General features: G+C 40.8%; 1 protein-coding gene across 1 annotated transcript in view; it reads left to right on the top strand.

The window, feature by feature from the left end:
- The window catches only part of LOC142103534 (olfactory receptor 6N1-like), a 58720-nt gene that overhangs the window by 29676 nt on the left and 14058 nt on the right, over positions 1–14986 (top strand). Inside the window, exon 2 of the mRNA XM_075187585.1 lies at positions 5276–5364. Within this exon, the coding sequence (XP_075043686.1) occupies positions 5276–5364 (89 nt within the window). The remainder of the gene's footprint in view (positions 1–5275; positions 5365–14986) is intronic.

Here is a 14986-nt window from a genome sequence, read left to right as displayed (position 1 = left end):
TTTCCATCTCTCCTTGCTGGAGAACAGGTGTAATCATTACTGACTGACACATTTTGAAAGATACACAGGTGGTCCTAATTATATCACTGGTCACCTGGAAAACCTGCACTGTTAGGGGTACTTGAGGATTAGGGCTGGGAAACAGTCTTAGATCAACTTTACATTTCAGTGTAAAAATAAATCAGCTATTTGTAAGCTACATGAAAAAATAGTCAGTATTTATCTTATGTGCAAAATAATAAACTCATTTGCACCCCTTGCATTGTAACATGGTTTGTCCAAGATCAAACTTACTCCTTTTCTTTGCTCCCCTTAATGACTCAGGCTCTATAAGATGGCAATTAATAGTAAAGAACATTTTTTAAAAATAAATTAGAAGATATACTTACCATACAAAGTCACTAATGAAAACACTAACTACAATAACAAGTTAGATATTTACTTAGGGTAGATAACACACATGCAGGAGCACTAATGATGTAAATTACTAGTGTAGAAAAGTTGGGAAAGTGATTTATGTGCAACGGACTCTTAATAGAGTTTTTAAAAATGTATTAAAGACTTATATCATCTACACATCTAAAGATAATTATATATATATATATATATATATATATATATATATATATATATATATATATATATTATGTCCAAGTTCTTGCTTTAAGTCTTAATATCCCACATATATCCCATTACTTTACCACTGAAGCTCAGAGGGAACAGATGTCTTTAGGATTATATTACTAACATATCATGTGTCTAATCATCACTAACAGAAGTTGTTATGAGAGTTAATATATGTAAATAATATGCCTAGAAAACAATTACCAGTTCTTATTCAAACATCAATTATTATAAGAACACAGGGCACATAAATGTGTTTCTAAATGTAGATATAGAACATCAAGTGAAATGTAATCTGATAGTATTATGATAGAACAACATAAGGAGCAATATAAGCCAGTTACCAGTAATTAAGTAATTAGGTAATAAGGTGTTTAGTCTTGTGAACACCTGTAAGTCGTGTAATCAATGTTCCAGCAGATGTGTTTTATGTCCAATATTACTTGTTCTGCTGCTTTGTTTCTGTGTGTGTGACTTTCAGCTGATTTACTTGGATGAATGTCATTATTGGCATCTGTGACCCCTTTTCTTCTCCTCTCACTGTAAATATTGAACAGAAATACTTATTTAGATGATCAGCTATAGTCTTGTTTGCTGCCATCTATCTTATAATATTACTTCCCTCCCTTTGTTCTCCTTTCATATGTCTAAAAACATTTATCCTCTTGTTTGCTCGCTGTGTCATTTCTCTATAGTCTGAGCCTTGGCAAATGTGATTTGTTTTGTGGCCTCCATCTGCCTACCTAGATACACTATGTTATCTTTATTCTTCTGAGTCAGCTTATAGTTCTTAAAAATTATCTGTTTTGCTTTTAAAAAACTTCTCCCCATTTGAAAACCAATTTGACTTTCTTTTCCTTATGTTTATTCCAACCAGCGGTACACAAAGATTTGTTCCTTCTAAAACTATACAGTTTAACTTTTCCTACTGTTCCTGCGCTCCATTCAGATGTCTCCACTCTGCCCAAGCATCACATATTTTTCCATTTCTACAAAGTCAGTGTGAATCTCCATAATATAAACCAACTGGGACCATTTTGGTCACTTCTGTTTATGTTAAGCTAAGTATCTATTCCTTTATTAGTCCCTATAGTGAAAGACACAAGGATGTGTTATTTTTATTACCATAAACTCCAACAGAGCCATTAAAGAGGGCTCAGATAAAAACAAGGTATTAACACACAGATTGATCACACCTGAGAGAAATATAACAACCATTAAAGTCCCCTATTTATGTTATGTTGAGGGGCGTAAATAGCATTGTAATCATCCTTTCTTAATAGATCAAGAGAAACTTGAAACAGTTTATATCAGTTTATACAACATAGGTGCATGTAAGCAAAATATATAGCAATACAAAAGCTATATAAAGTATTAAACACCCAGTCAACTTAGTTAAAAAGATGATTAAATAATTATCATTGCATTTAATTATTTTTGCCATGGGTGTCAATAGTTTCAAGGTAAGTTTGATTAACATTTAGCGTCAATGTTAGTATGACATTACTATGTTACAGTAAACACTGCAAAGCACATTAAGACAATTATACAATTAAAATGCAAAATATGTTGTATGGACTAATGAACATATTTATAGAAACCTTTGAAACAATATACTTTGACAAGAGAGGCCCTAAACCTGAACGCACCTAAAACTGAACGCACTTAAACTCAATGGGCCTGAGTCATTACAGCACGCTTACAGTGCGCAGCGTACATACGTACTAAAACATACGTACTAAAACATACGTACCTGTCCGCTGCGAATGCCCGATGTCCGCAAGATGCGAATCGTCACATACGCTGCTTAAAGGCATCAAGAGTAACAGTTGTTATGTTATGTGCACATGTGTTGTCACGCTGCCCCATCTGCAGCCCTCTGTCACGCTGCCCCCCTCTGCTGCCCGCTGTCCCCCTTCGCTGTCACACTGTCCCCCTCCGCTGTCACACTGTCCCCCTCTGCTGCCTGCTGTCCCCCCCGCTGTCACACTGTCCCCCTCCGCTGCCACACTGTCCCCCTCTGCTGCCACCTGTCCCCCTCCACTGTCACCCTGTCCCCCTCCACTGTCACCCTGCCCCCCTCCGCTTCCACACTGTCCCCCTCTGCTGCCACACTGACCCCCTCCGGTGCCACCTGTCCCCCTCCGCTGTCACCCTGTCCCCCTCCGCTGCCACACTGTCCCCCTCCGCTTCCACACTGTCCCCCTCCGCTGCCACACTGTCACCCTCTGCTGCCACCTGTCACCCTGTCCCCCTCTGCTGTCACCCTGTCCCCCTCCGCTGTCCACTGTCCCTCTGCGCTTCCACACTGTCCCCCTCCGCTGCCACACTGTCCCCCTCCGCTGCCACACTGTCCCCCTCCAGTGCCACCATCCTTTTCACTCTGCCCCACGCCAGACATAAAAAAAAGAGAAGACAGAAACTTACCAATCAGCGCGGCGCCGGGACCCAGCAGCCTCCTCTCTCCCACAGCTGTCACTGAATATAGACGTCAGTGACAAGCTGCTGCGGGGGAGAGGAGGCTGCTGGGTCCCGGCGCCGCGCTGATTGGTAAGTTTCTGTCTTCTCTTTTTTTTATGTCTGGCTCGCGGTACCCCAGTGACAGTGCCGCGCCACCCCTGGGAGCCGCGGCGCACACTTTGGGAACCGCCGGAATACAGTAATAATCAGAAGTATAATACTGTTTGTTTATTTACTTTGGCAGTAAATTTTTTGACGTTTTTTCATTGTAAATTTTGCCAATAGGCTGCTAAGCAGACGTTCAACTCCCTGGATACAATTGAAATCCAACCTCTTCTTTACCAGCCTGCACACAAGACAAGAAGTGGAGGGAACTGGTTCCCCATTGAGGGTACTTAGGATGACCTCTGGTTTTGTACAGTGTGACCATGGGAAGGGTAAACAGTTTTTCATGTCAACTTGTTTATGCTTTAATAAAACATTGGCAAAACTCCCAGTACTTACTTTCTTCCATCAGCACCTGTTGCTGGTCTGCTGGTTTGGTTGGTGTCCTGAATAGGAGTGGTGACATTGTGTAAGAGTTGGCTCCCGCTGCTTCTTCCACCTGGGCCAGCTCCTCTTCCTGAGCTGCGTCCTCCTCCTCCTAGGCCAGCTTCTCTTCCTGAGCCACCGGCCCCTGGACAACCTCCTCTTCCTTCTGGGCCATTTGCTCATTGCATTTGTGGTGGCGTTTGGCGTTCTGTTGAAAATAGGATTTGTTATATTAGTTTATATTTTTTTTGGTGTCCAACATACACAGAAATGCAGATAATGGTAGCTTGCAATGTGAAATATCTAACACCATAGATGTTCCATAAATAAAATGCTGAATGTTGTAGAAATCGGAAATACTGTTCTTGGGACCACAGTTATGAGCATTAATAGTTTTTTAGTTACTGACATCAAGAATGGTCTGTCCCTTTGTGTATTTTGCTGTGCAGTTACTCACAGAGCAGACATTTGCCATTTATGGGGCATGGCAGTTACAGTTTCTAATTGTTAATATACTATTAATTAGTATATTCCTATTAATGTAACACTACATGCAAATCAAATGAATGGATAGTAAATCAAGTCATAGCAAAGGTCGTTATAAATGTTAACTGGCACCTAATAAACTATACTAAATCAAGCAAAATAAGTACAAGAAAGGAATAAATACTGTAGACAGTAGGAATGGACACAAAAGAGGCCTTTTTGCAAACATGTTTTGAGTGTGTTAGGCCACTTGCATATAATACTGTCATTTTGAGTGAACCTACGTACAGCTATCTCTGCCCTCAATTCTTCGAGAAGGTTAGGCTGCCTTCTCCGCAAAATGCTCTATCGGTGCTGCAATCGCACAATAGTGCAAGAACTGCCCAATTGGAGCCGCACACACCTGCGGACGGCCCCTCATGCATTAACTTTGTCTTCATTCGTGACATACCGAGCCGGTAGTTGAAAGCAACAGTCAGGTGTTGCTTTCAGCACCCGCAGCTTGATACTAGAGAACGATTCAGGTTGCATATTTGCAAGTGAATATGAGTTATTTAAACATCCTGCACATCTATTGGCCACCCGGAATCAGGTAGAGTGAGAGCAGACAGGCGTCCATCCACAGCACCTAGGAGAAGTGTGGGGGCTGCGCTTGATAGTGTCAAGGTGTCAAGGTTTTTAGGATAATTTAATCTTTCTTCATCCTTATTTTGACAATTGCACACAGGTGGCAAGACTTTAAACATAGACTTAAGGACAAGTTGAGTGACAGCCGCAGGCATGCTTAAAGGACAGGCGGTGGTCCACTGGCCCACTAGAACTCACTTCACTTGAGACCAGGGCAATGGCCTGTTTTGATGAGGAGATGGTGCAAGGGGTGGGCCTAATTGACACCGGATATAGCCCACCCTTCACAGAGCCTATCATACCACCAGGTACATTAAATTTATATATTACATTATTGTTTTCGGATTGTTTGTTTTTTTCCCTTAACTAGCAGAAGCTAAAATCATACATTTATGTGGGTCAATACAGTCAGAATTAATGAAACAACATTTTTACCCCACACTCACAAACATACACACACATATTTGTATTGGTAATCTATCTTTACACAGTGGCATATGATTTAACATGGTGATACCTTTTTTAGGGGGTTTCCCTTTCATTCTAGGTGTCAATACAGCTACAGGTGATTTCAAAGATGAGCTGGTGGAGGAGCCACGTGATGTGGAAGAGCATCAGGTGGCTAAGGAACCAGAAGTCAGTGGACGGGAATCACTGAATGGCTGCTATCACAGTATTAGGAAAATCAATGAATCAATTCAGATAAACACCACTGAAATTTCTACAACCCTCACCCATATGGAGAACAATGTGGATCTTAACCTAACTTCAATAAACAAAACGCTCTAAGTACACTTGTTGCTCTGACACAGGAGAGTGTCATAGTGAAGACTAAATAGTGGGGAAGTTAGAATTCCCCGCCTCCTCCTCAGGTCACGTGATCGCCGCAGCGCTACCCGGAAGTACAGCTCTGGAGCGATGCCACGATCAGACAGACCTGACAGGAATGCATGCAACGAAAACCAGGTTGAGTGGGTTGAGGAGGGAGTGGGAAGAGAAGAAATGGTAAGGTGTTTGTAGATAAAGATTCTTTAGAAGCTTATAGGTGTAGGGGAAGAGAGATAGGGCAGTAGTCACAGAGAGAGCCAGGGTGAAGGGGAGAGAGGACAAGATAAGGGAACAGGGGAGGGCTGGCAAATTTTAGCCCGGGGGGCAAGACATGGACTCATCAGTCTATTAGAAACATTTTAAAATAAAAAAAAATTGCAGGTGGCCCAATGACCCGGCCTAAGGTACCCACTATGGGACTATGATTGCATTATACTCTGTGAGATTGTCCGAATGTTCAACTAATCTACAACAAAAAAGGAAGACATCACTGAATCTCTTAGATTTAATGAATTTGAAAAAGTGGGTGAGAACTAAAAAATCACAAAAACACCAAATTTAAGAAAAGGATCTAGCAATATAATGTAAAATCAACAGACAAAAAAAAATATGGTTTATCATAAAACATCCAGTACACTGAGCTCTCACAAAAAACAAAAAACGGTGACTTTTTTTGCAATACAGGAAGTAGAGCAAAAGTCAAGATTTTCAATGTTAGACTATTCCAAATTTGTCATTGTTTATTCTTATGCTTTCATGCAATACTCAGTGGCGGTTCTCCATTTGCATGTCAAATTGCAGCTCAAGAGTTCTAAAACTTTTAAAGATGTAACCCCTCAAACCCCCTGCCCCCCTCTCTCAAAATTAACATGGAAGAGTCTGATATATTAGAGTCAGCTTTAATATAAGTGTACAACTGTGCCCTTATAATAATAGCAAAAAAAGAAAGTAAAAAAATGTCCAGTGAGCTAATTTGGTTCTGCTATGTTATGGCTGAAGATAATAAAATATCAACCATAGTATCAGGACACTCTGTTCTCCTTCACAGTCGCACAAGCATTCAGCAGGGAGAGTTACAGCAATGGAGCCAACAACAAAGCTGCACTCACAGGTAGACCATTGTATCATCAAGGTAAAAAGACAAAAGCTTGTGCCTCTAGAAGTCAATTCAAGTTAAAAATATGCTTAAGAAACCTGTCATTTTAATTACACCCCTGTACAGTACCATACCATAGAATAGGTAAGGCCGACGTTGGTCCATTACATAGACATATGATGGGATTCTACTCTACAATTGTCACTGCTTTCAATACACACTTACCCTGCAGGGAATACCTTGAGACACATATCGATGGGACTCAAAAATGAGCAGTTTGTCATTATAGCTGTCAAAGTTAAGTTGTCAAGTGATAACAATAAAAGAATGGTGAAACCTCAAGCTCTTATGGTCTTCTTACATAGTAGGTGAGTGATAAAAATAAAAATAAATAATACTTATATTCAATAGAGTTCAGATTCTTCTTTGCAGGAAGTCACTCCCCATATGGATGATCATGTAAAATAAAACAAATCACAAAAAAACATAGCGTGATACTGGAAGCATAAACTTCCCAAAATAATAAAATCCAAATAAACAACAATGTGAGTTGTCAAGTGGCCAGTGAGATCCAGGTTCATACGGCTGGAGAGTCAGTGAACACACAGGTGGGTGATGCAAAATACTCTTAGCTTATTAAAAACAAGTCTATATATATGTGTGTATATATATATATATACATGCTACTGCATCAGCGTATCGTTATCATCCATGCAAATCATAAGACATGTATTAACAAGTAACAAAATATAGCTGCAGGCTAAACTGGTTTAAACAGGATATAACTGTTATGGGTGTCAGTTTTCATCATTACATTCCTTTGAGCGAATGACAAAAGTTTTAATTCTTTCAATTCCCCTCTTCTTGCTCAAAACCTGAACCTATCTGCCTCATCACAAATAATTGGTCCATATATATATATATATATATATATATATATATATATATCACAATTTCAGAACCCTAGTGAATTCCAAATCGTGGGTTCCATGATCCATTAGGACTACTATATCGGTTACCAATCATATATACATGCCCCTCCCCCTCTAATCAACTTTCCTTCTGACCCTCATATCTAATTTGTACACCCATATTCAGCTTACTTGCAATATCCTGTTTGACATTTTAAGCAGTTACTGATTAATAGCTGCATGCAGTAATTAACTCCTAACTATCTTAAATCTAGAGACAATCTAGTTGATTACAAGTTTTGCTTATTTTCTGCTGTTAAATACAGTTAAGATGTGGAGGGATGAGGAGACAGACAACAAAGGTAAAAGGTAGATGCAATTATAATTAGGATAAATTGCCAATACTCAACATACCGGACATTAGCAGACCTACCTACAGGTCATGTATAGCATTCATTAGCTTTAACATAGCTAATTGCAAATGTAAAAACAAAAAAGTTAATTTGTAAAGTTTTTTAAAACACATATTATTCTTGTAGATGACCGTCACAGTGCAGACAGGTATACAGTCCTGCAGGTTGCAATTGATGACAATCAGAACAATGTGTACTGCTGGTCCAGGATGAAGTTCCTGACATGAGTCCTACTAGGGCGTCAGTTGGAGTTCTGGTTGTTTTTTTCTTTTGAGAACAGCACTTTGTTGTCTTTAGTTTTTTTTTATCAATTAAGTTCCTAATTTTACTGTAATGAAACAAACAAGTATTATCACTAATATATGAGTCAATGATTGTAAGATATCTGAAAAGATGGCTGGATACCACCCACCAATCCCTTTAAACCAGTTTGCTGGAATTAACCACGAGAACCATCCTCCATCCAAGATATGCTCAAGACTTATTTTTTTTCCTAATCTTTTCTTTAAGTTCCTTTACCTTTTTAACATGTTCATATATAGGTTCAAAAAAATTATCTGCTACATAGGAACAGCATACAGGACCTACTATTTGGCACATTCTACCCTAGGGTGCTGTTAAATAATCCAATGCCAGTTGATGGTGTCGCTATATTTTAATATGATATTGCAAAGTAATGGTCTGAATGTTTAAGACCTCTAAAATTCCATCAGTTACACTTTCAAAAAATTTGGCTAAACTTTGCATATTATGGGCGTTTTGTACTGATCCTCTAAACATGGATAAGGTAGTCCCATTTTTATACACCATGGTTGATATATCAAATCATGTGCATGTTCCTTCTGAAGTGCTCTCTTATGAATCATATGGAATGGGCTATGTTTTAAATCTATGTTCTTTTTAATCCATGTCGCAGTGACTAGTCTTGGTAGACTACAGGATCCCTGACCTCCAACTGGTAAAAAACCCATATGCTCGATGACCACAAACATAATAATATCTTTCTGGTAACTGTTGTTGTCCTCCACTTATAATATCAGAGGCATGCCACAGTAGTGCAGTACTACATCTTGTCCAGTTTCTATTGATTGGTAGTGCTAATTCATCCCAAATTACTGGTAGAACCAGATATGGCTGTCAGACGCCGTCCCCGCTGATCCCCTGTCAGACGGGGACAGACGTCTGACTTCCGCTGCGGCTTCCGGCTGACGGTGTTGTCGGGCGCATGCGCCCTTCTTCTGTCCCGTTGCTAGGCAACGGGATGCTAATTCTCTCCATCGTGCCGCCCCCTGAGCCTACCAATCAGCGGTACCTTGCCTCTATTTAAACCTGGCTCTGGCGCCATTAGGGTCCAAGAGTAACAGGTTTCCTGTTCAGTGTTCCTGGTTCTCCTGCTCTGGTTCTCCTAGTGTGCTTCTTCTCCTGCTCTTCGCTGTGACCCGGCTTGGCGACTATCCCGTTTTCTGTGTGACCCATATTGTATTGCGACCTCGGCTTGATTGACTACTCCTTCGGATTCCCCTTGGTACCGTATATTCCTGATTGGCTCGACCCGGACCGTCTGACCCTTCTACGCTACACCGGCAACTGGCTAGTAGGACCGCGACCTGCGTACCCTGTGCAGCGAATTCCAAACCTCCTTGCGGGGGTCCCTGGCGAACACCAGGGGTACATTAGACTCCGCACCTGCTAGTTCAGTAGCGCTAATACCGGTTAGTGTTTGCTCTATTATACTCCTCAGAAAGCCTGCGGCCTGACAATGGCATAGTCTTTGATGTTATGGGGGAATGAGTACAGATCCAACAATCAGATAAATTCAACATTTGCATGTATTTATAATGCACCATTAAAAAATTGTTTACCCATTCGGAATTCAATAATTTATGCAGTTCTTTTTTGGTGCGATTAGGGACTACATGAGTGTCATTAGTGCTCCTCTCAAATGTATAGGGGTCAATTAGCAGATAAGAAGTGTGATTCCTGCACAAAGAATAATGCTACCTAGAATATATATCCATAATATTTGACCAGACCTAGGCCCCTGTGAATTGTGATCACCCATTTCTTATGTTATTTAATAAAATGTAAAAAATGTGAACTAAGACTTTATAGTTCCACCATACTACTCTTATGTATTTTCTTGCAATGAGATGCTTGGATCCAGGAATCTCGTAAAGTCACCTTGACAGATGTTGGTGTGGTGAGTAGAACCTGATATGGCCCTTCGAACTGGGGAACCAATCCTTTTCGCACGTGCTTCTTTATGCACACCCAGTCACCTGATTTCAGGCTTTGAGTCTCATTGGACAGATTAGAGTCTAGAATAGAAACATATATCCTGTGGTGTATTCGTGTTAGTTCTTGTTGCAATTGTATTACTTACTCAGTTAAATCTGCATGTTTATGCTACAATTGCTGAGGAAAGTAACATCTTGTCCTAGCAGGAGTTCCAAAAAGGATTTCGTAAGTAGTTAAAACGTGCTTCTCAGTGGAACTATTTCTTATCGAGAACAGAGCCAGTGGGAGACGTTCCAGTCACTTTTTCTGGGTCTCAGCCATTAATTTCTGTAACTTTAATATAATAGTATAATTTAGTCTTTTTACCTTGCCACTGCATTATGGGTTATAGGGGGTGTGCACAGTCTGAGAGATGCTTAGATTTGCTAATATGTATTCTAGTATTTCTCCAGATAAGTGACTTCCCCTGTCACTCTCTGGGATGCATATCTGCAAACTGCTTCTGACATTAATTTTTTTACGTAATACCAAAAACTTTGCTTTTTTCTCCTTTTGTTCAGATTAAATTTTTTTCTACAGTTCTAGTATTTTCTGTCCTACAGGCCCAAGCTTCAAGCTACCCGAAAAGACGTCCACATACACTTGTACATACTCATATCCTGCAATTTTGGGTAACTGTATGAAATCAATCTGTAGTCTTTGAAAGGGATAATGATCTTTGATAATGGTTTTAGCAGGCACCGGGACGGTTTTACAAGTTATGTAAAGCACATATGGTACAGCTTGCAGAATAAGCTTATGCTGCCTGGCTGAAGCCTGGTGCTATCCAGTACTTGTCTAGGGCATTTCCCATCATGGCCCTTGAAATGTGTACCTTGCCATGCCATTATAGGGTATAGTGAAGAGGGAAGGCAATAGCAATGAGCAACCGCCCATTCCCCCTCCGTTTCCTCTGACCCCAGTTTTCCCCATTCTGTCTTCTCTTTTACAGAAGCCTGTTTCTGCATTTGCTTTAGTATGTCAAGATCAAATGTCTTAATTGTCACATTTAATATATTATCGACACCGGGTTTTAAAGCAGCTTCCTTGACTGCTTGATCTGCAAGTGCATTTCCTTTAACTTCTAGAGTATTGTCTCAAGTGTGTGCTCTCACCTTCACCATAGCCACCTGCCTAGGTAACTGCAGAGCAGCAAATAAAGATAAAATGCAATCAGCATGTTTAATTGGTTTCCCTGAGGATCCCATAAAGACTCTACTTTTCCAGATGGGGCCATAGTCTTCAGTTACCCCAAATACTAACTGGGGGGTAAATGTATTAAATGCCGATTTCTGCAAGTCGTTGGAAATCGGCGACTTTGCAGGGGAAATTTAAAGCGACAATAGCTGGTAAAGAATCATTTATATCCTCTCTCTCATTTTCTTCTTGCACAACATCCCATTCTCCTTTCTTATTCCCCTCAGTGAACCATTCTGAGACAGTTGGGATTTTATTGTCATGCCTGATGATCAGTCTGTACCCAGATTGGGTGGTGTCTCTAGAGTTAGGCTGGTGACTAGATACACAAAGCTGGGTGGCCTGATTTTGCTCCTATGCATGAAAATGTAAGGACTGGTACAGGTGGTGATATATTAACAGAGGAAACCAGGCAGGAACTGGATTGCTGAACCAGACTGTAACTGGAATGTTGGAACCGGAACAAGTCTGGAATGCGGGGACTGGAATGGAATTGAAATGTTTGGACTGGAATGCTAGAGCTGGAACGTAACCAGAATGTTTGATTAGGAATGCTGGAACCGGAACCTAACCGCACTGGTGCTGGAATGCAAACTGCACTGTCTGAGTTGGAACGATAGAAAGACTGCAGACTGCTGGGAACCAGGTTGGCCTTTGGAAATACAACCTTGCACTTTCAACAGATAACGGCTCCAGCTACCCCTTTTATAGTAGTTGTTGTTCCCTAATTGGAGACTGCGGCCAGCTGGGCTCAAGCAGTACTCTGAGTTGCTGAGATTGATCAGGTGACTATATCCAAAATGACAGCTCCTGGGAACTGGAGGGTAACCTGGAGTGGAGGCTGGTATCTACTGATTGGCTGAGAGGAATCATATGACCAAATCAAAGATGGCAGCACCCTAACCCTGATTTTGGAGGGATCTCTGGAGTGGAGACAGACTGAGCAGCATTTTGCAGAGAGGACTGAAACCAGCAGAGCCTGAGGACACAGAGACAACCTGGAAAGACAGTGGAAAAACCCTAACCCTAATATGTGAGGATTGGGCACAATAGCGCTGTCTATTACCATCCTTTTGCTAACTTCCGATGCTCATGGACCATACTGTAAGAGACTAACTCACCTGATTTGGACTTCTTTTGGATTGGGAACAGAGGTATGTTCCAGGGAAAGCAACAGGGTCTCAAAACCCCAACCTGCACCCAGTCTTGTATTTGTCTACCTATTGCCTCATTCTGGTCTTTGTTAAGAGGGTATTGTTTCATACGTAGGGTCTGAACATTTGGCTTAAGTTGGATAGAGAGTGGGGTGACAGGTAGGATGCCCATATCTACCATACTGGTGGTCCACAACTCATCAGGGACCTGTGCTAGGACATAGTTAATTTCCGTGGCTGTAAGCCATGTGCATGTATGTAATGTATAGAGTTACATGAACGCGTCATAGGCAAGTTGTTGATGTACCCCTGCCCCTGTAGAGATGGTTATTTTCCCTTCTTTGTAAACTATAGCTGTTTCCAGTGCAGATAGCAGATCAGACCCAAGTAAATTAACCTGGCAACTTTCTAATACCTGTACCTGTGCTACCACAGCTCTACCAGAAAGTAGTTGTTTTGATAAGGGTTTGGCCTTTCTTAAAAAAGTAGTGGTGTCAATAAAGCCTTCTGCATTTATGTGGTGCTTCATTATCAATTTTTCAGGAATTTGTCCTGCCCTAATTACTGTCTTGGCTGCCCCAATATTCACTAGTCAGAGCACAGTCACTTTTTGTTCTATTTTAATAGGTATGGTACACTGGGGCACTTAATTATTAGGTAAAACCACAGGTAGAGTAGGTACCTGGGGGCCCTTTTCCTATTGTGTATTGGGTCCTGCACTAGGACCTGTGGGCTCCACAAGTGCCAGTGAAGGACAGTTTCTCTTCATGTGACAATGATGGTGGCAATGAAGCAGAGGGCTTTTCTTTTTGCCACCTCTGAGGTAGGTTTCCATTGTTTCTGTCTACTCCTGATCCAATTGGTGAAGTCCCAGTTGCCATGTTTGTCTGTGTTTATGAAGCAGACAGGTTAGGGAATAGGCTTGTTGCATTTTTCTGCCAAGTCCTTTTGATTCTGCTTGATTGCTCTCAAAATTGTGAGGAATGTAGTGGGCTCATAGGATCGTGGCTCAGGCCGACTTTGGTATAATTATTACTTAATTTTACGGTCTAGCTCATTAAGCAAGGAACTTTTAAAGATGTGTCCCGGACCATATCTAGAGTGTATCCCTGATCTGCATGTCTGCAGAGTACTCAATCATAATAAGTTTGTTTTTCTTTGTTAGCTGGGTCATGTTCTATTAACCCCTCACACTTTATTTGGCATTTTTTTTGTAGCCATTGTTCACTAGATGTCAATGTTTTCTAAACATTTACATTAGCAGGAACCTCTTGGCCTGTTATTGCAACCCTGGCTACACCTTGCGCTGTAGAGTCTCCTGCTGAGGCTCAAATAACCTCATCTAAATCTATTCAAGTGGCACTATAGACAGTATGTAATTTTTTATGAACTGCCATTGGTTCGTTTCTTATGTCAGGGATATCTTTAACTATGGCCACTAATTCAGTTGTACTCAAAGGCTTATTCCAGGTGGTATTAATTTCTGCTCTTCCCTCTCTTCTTGTTTGTGTCATTATGGGAAACATGCCAGTGGGCAATACTTCCTTATATGAAGGGGTTGGCGTTGAGGACTCTATTTCGGGGTCTTGTATTTTACCTGGCCTTTTATACCGGCATTTGTAACAGTTTTTGTTGTTCCAATTGTGGGTATTCGGACATCCACATGGCCAAGCTAATTTCTTGGGCTGGGTACTTTAAAGTCTGTCCAAGTACGTGAGATTATTTCTTCCTGATTGATTAGCTTTTGAACATGGTGGCCAGGATAGGACCCATTTTGCCTGACACTAAGACATATTGTGTCTCCTGGGTCATTGCACTATCCACAACTTAAACATCCCCAATTACTATATTTTCTATGTTCTGTTTCTTAAGATTGGTTTGGGATCATCTGGTTGTGACTGTTCCTTGACTGTAAGGTCCATACAGCACATCTGTTCTTCCTTTTCAATTAATTCCATTTCATATACCAATCTTTCTGCAGTTTCATGCCGCTGATCAACCGGTTTTTACAGGTCTTTAGCTGATGACTATCTGTATTCCCCATAGTCAAAAACCTTTGACTATGCTCAAAATCTGGGATCTAGAAAGTCACCTGAAATTATACTATGAGCCGATAATTTAACCTCTGTCAATATTCCTTCCCAAATACTCCCTATATCTTTTGTCAGTGGCATGAAATGACAGCTAAGTGGTATGAAAACAACAGACCCTATTTGATATGGGGCACCAGGAATATCTGACACCAAAAGTTTGAACTTTTATCCAATAAGACTGTGCATATATAGGCCTCAGTCTCTACAATATGCAGTCTGATTGTCTACAGGAATAATCTAGTTGTTGTGCATCCCTTTCTTGTCCTTATTCCTCTCCAATATACTATGA

Source organism: Mixophyes fleayi, chromosome 1, assembly GCF_038048845.1.
Source record: "Mixophyes fleayi isolate aMixFle1 chromosome 1, aMixFle1.hap1, whole genome shotgun sequence".
In the NCBI taxonomy this organism is placed as follows: Eukaryota; Metazoa; Chordata; class Amphibia; order Anura; family Limnodynastidae; genus Mixophyes; species Mixophyes fleayi.
Note: the sequence above shows the minus strand (reverse complement) of the source record. Positions and strands in the feature narration are given on the sequence as shown.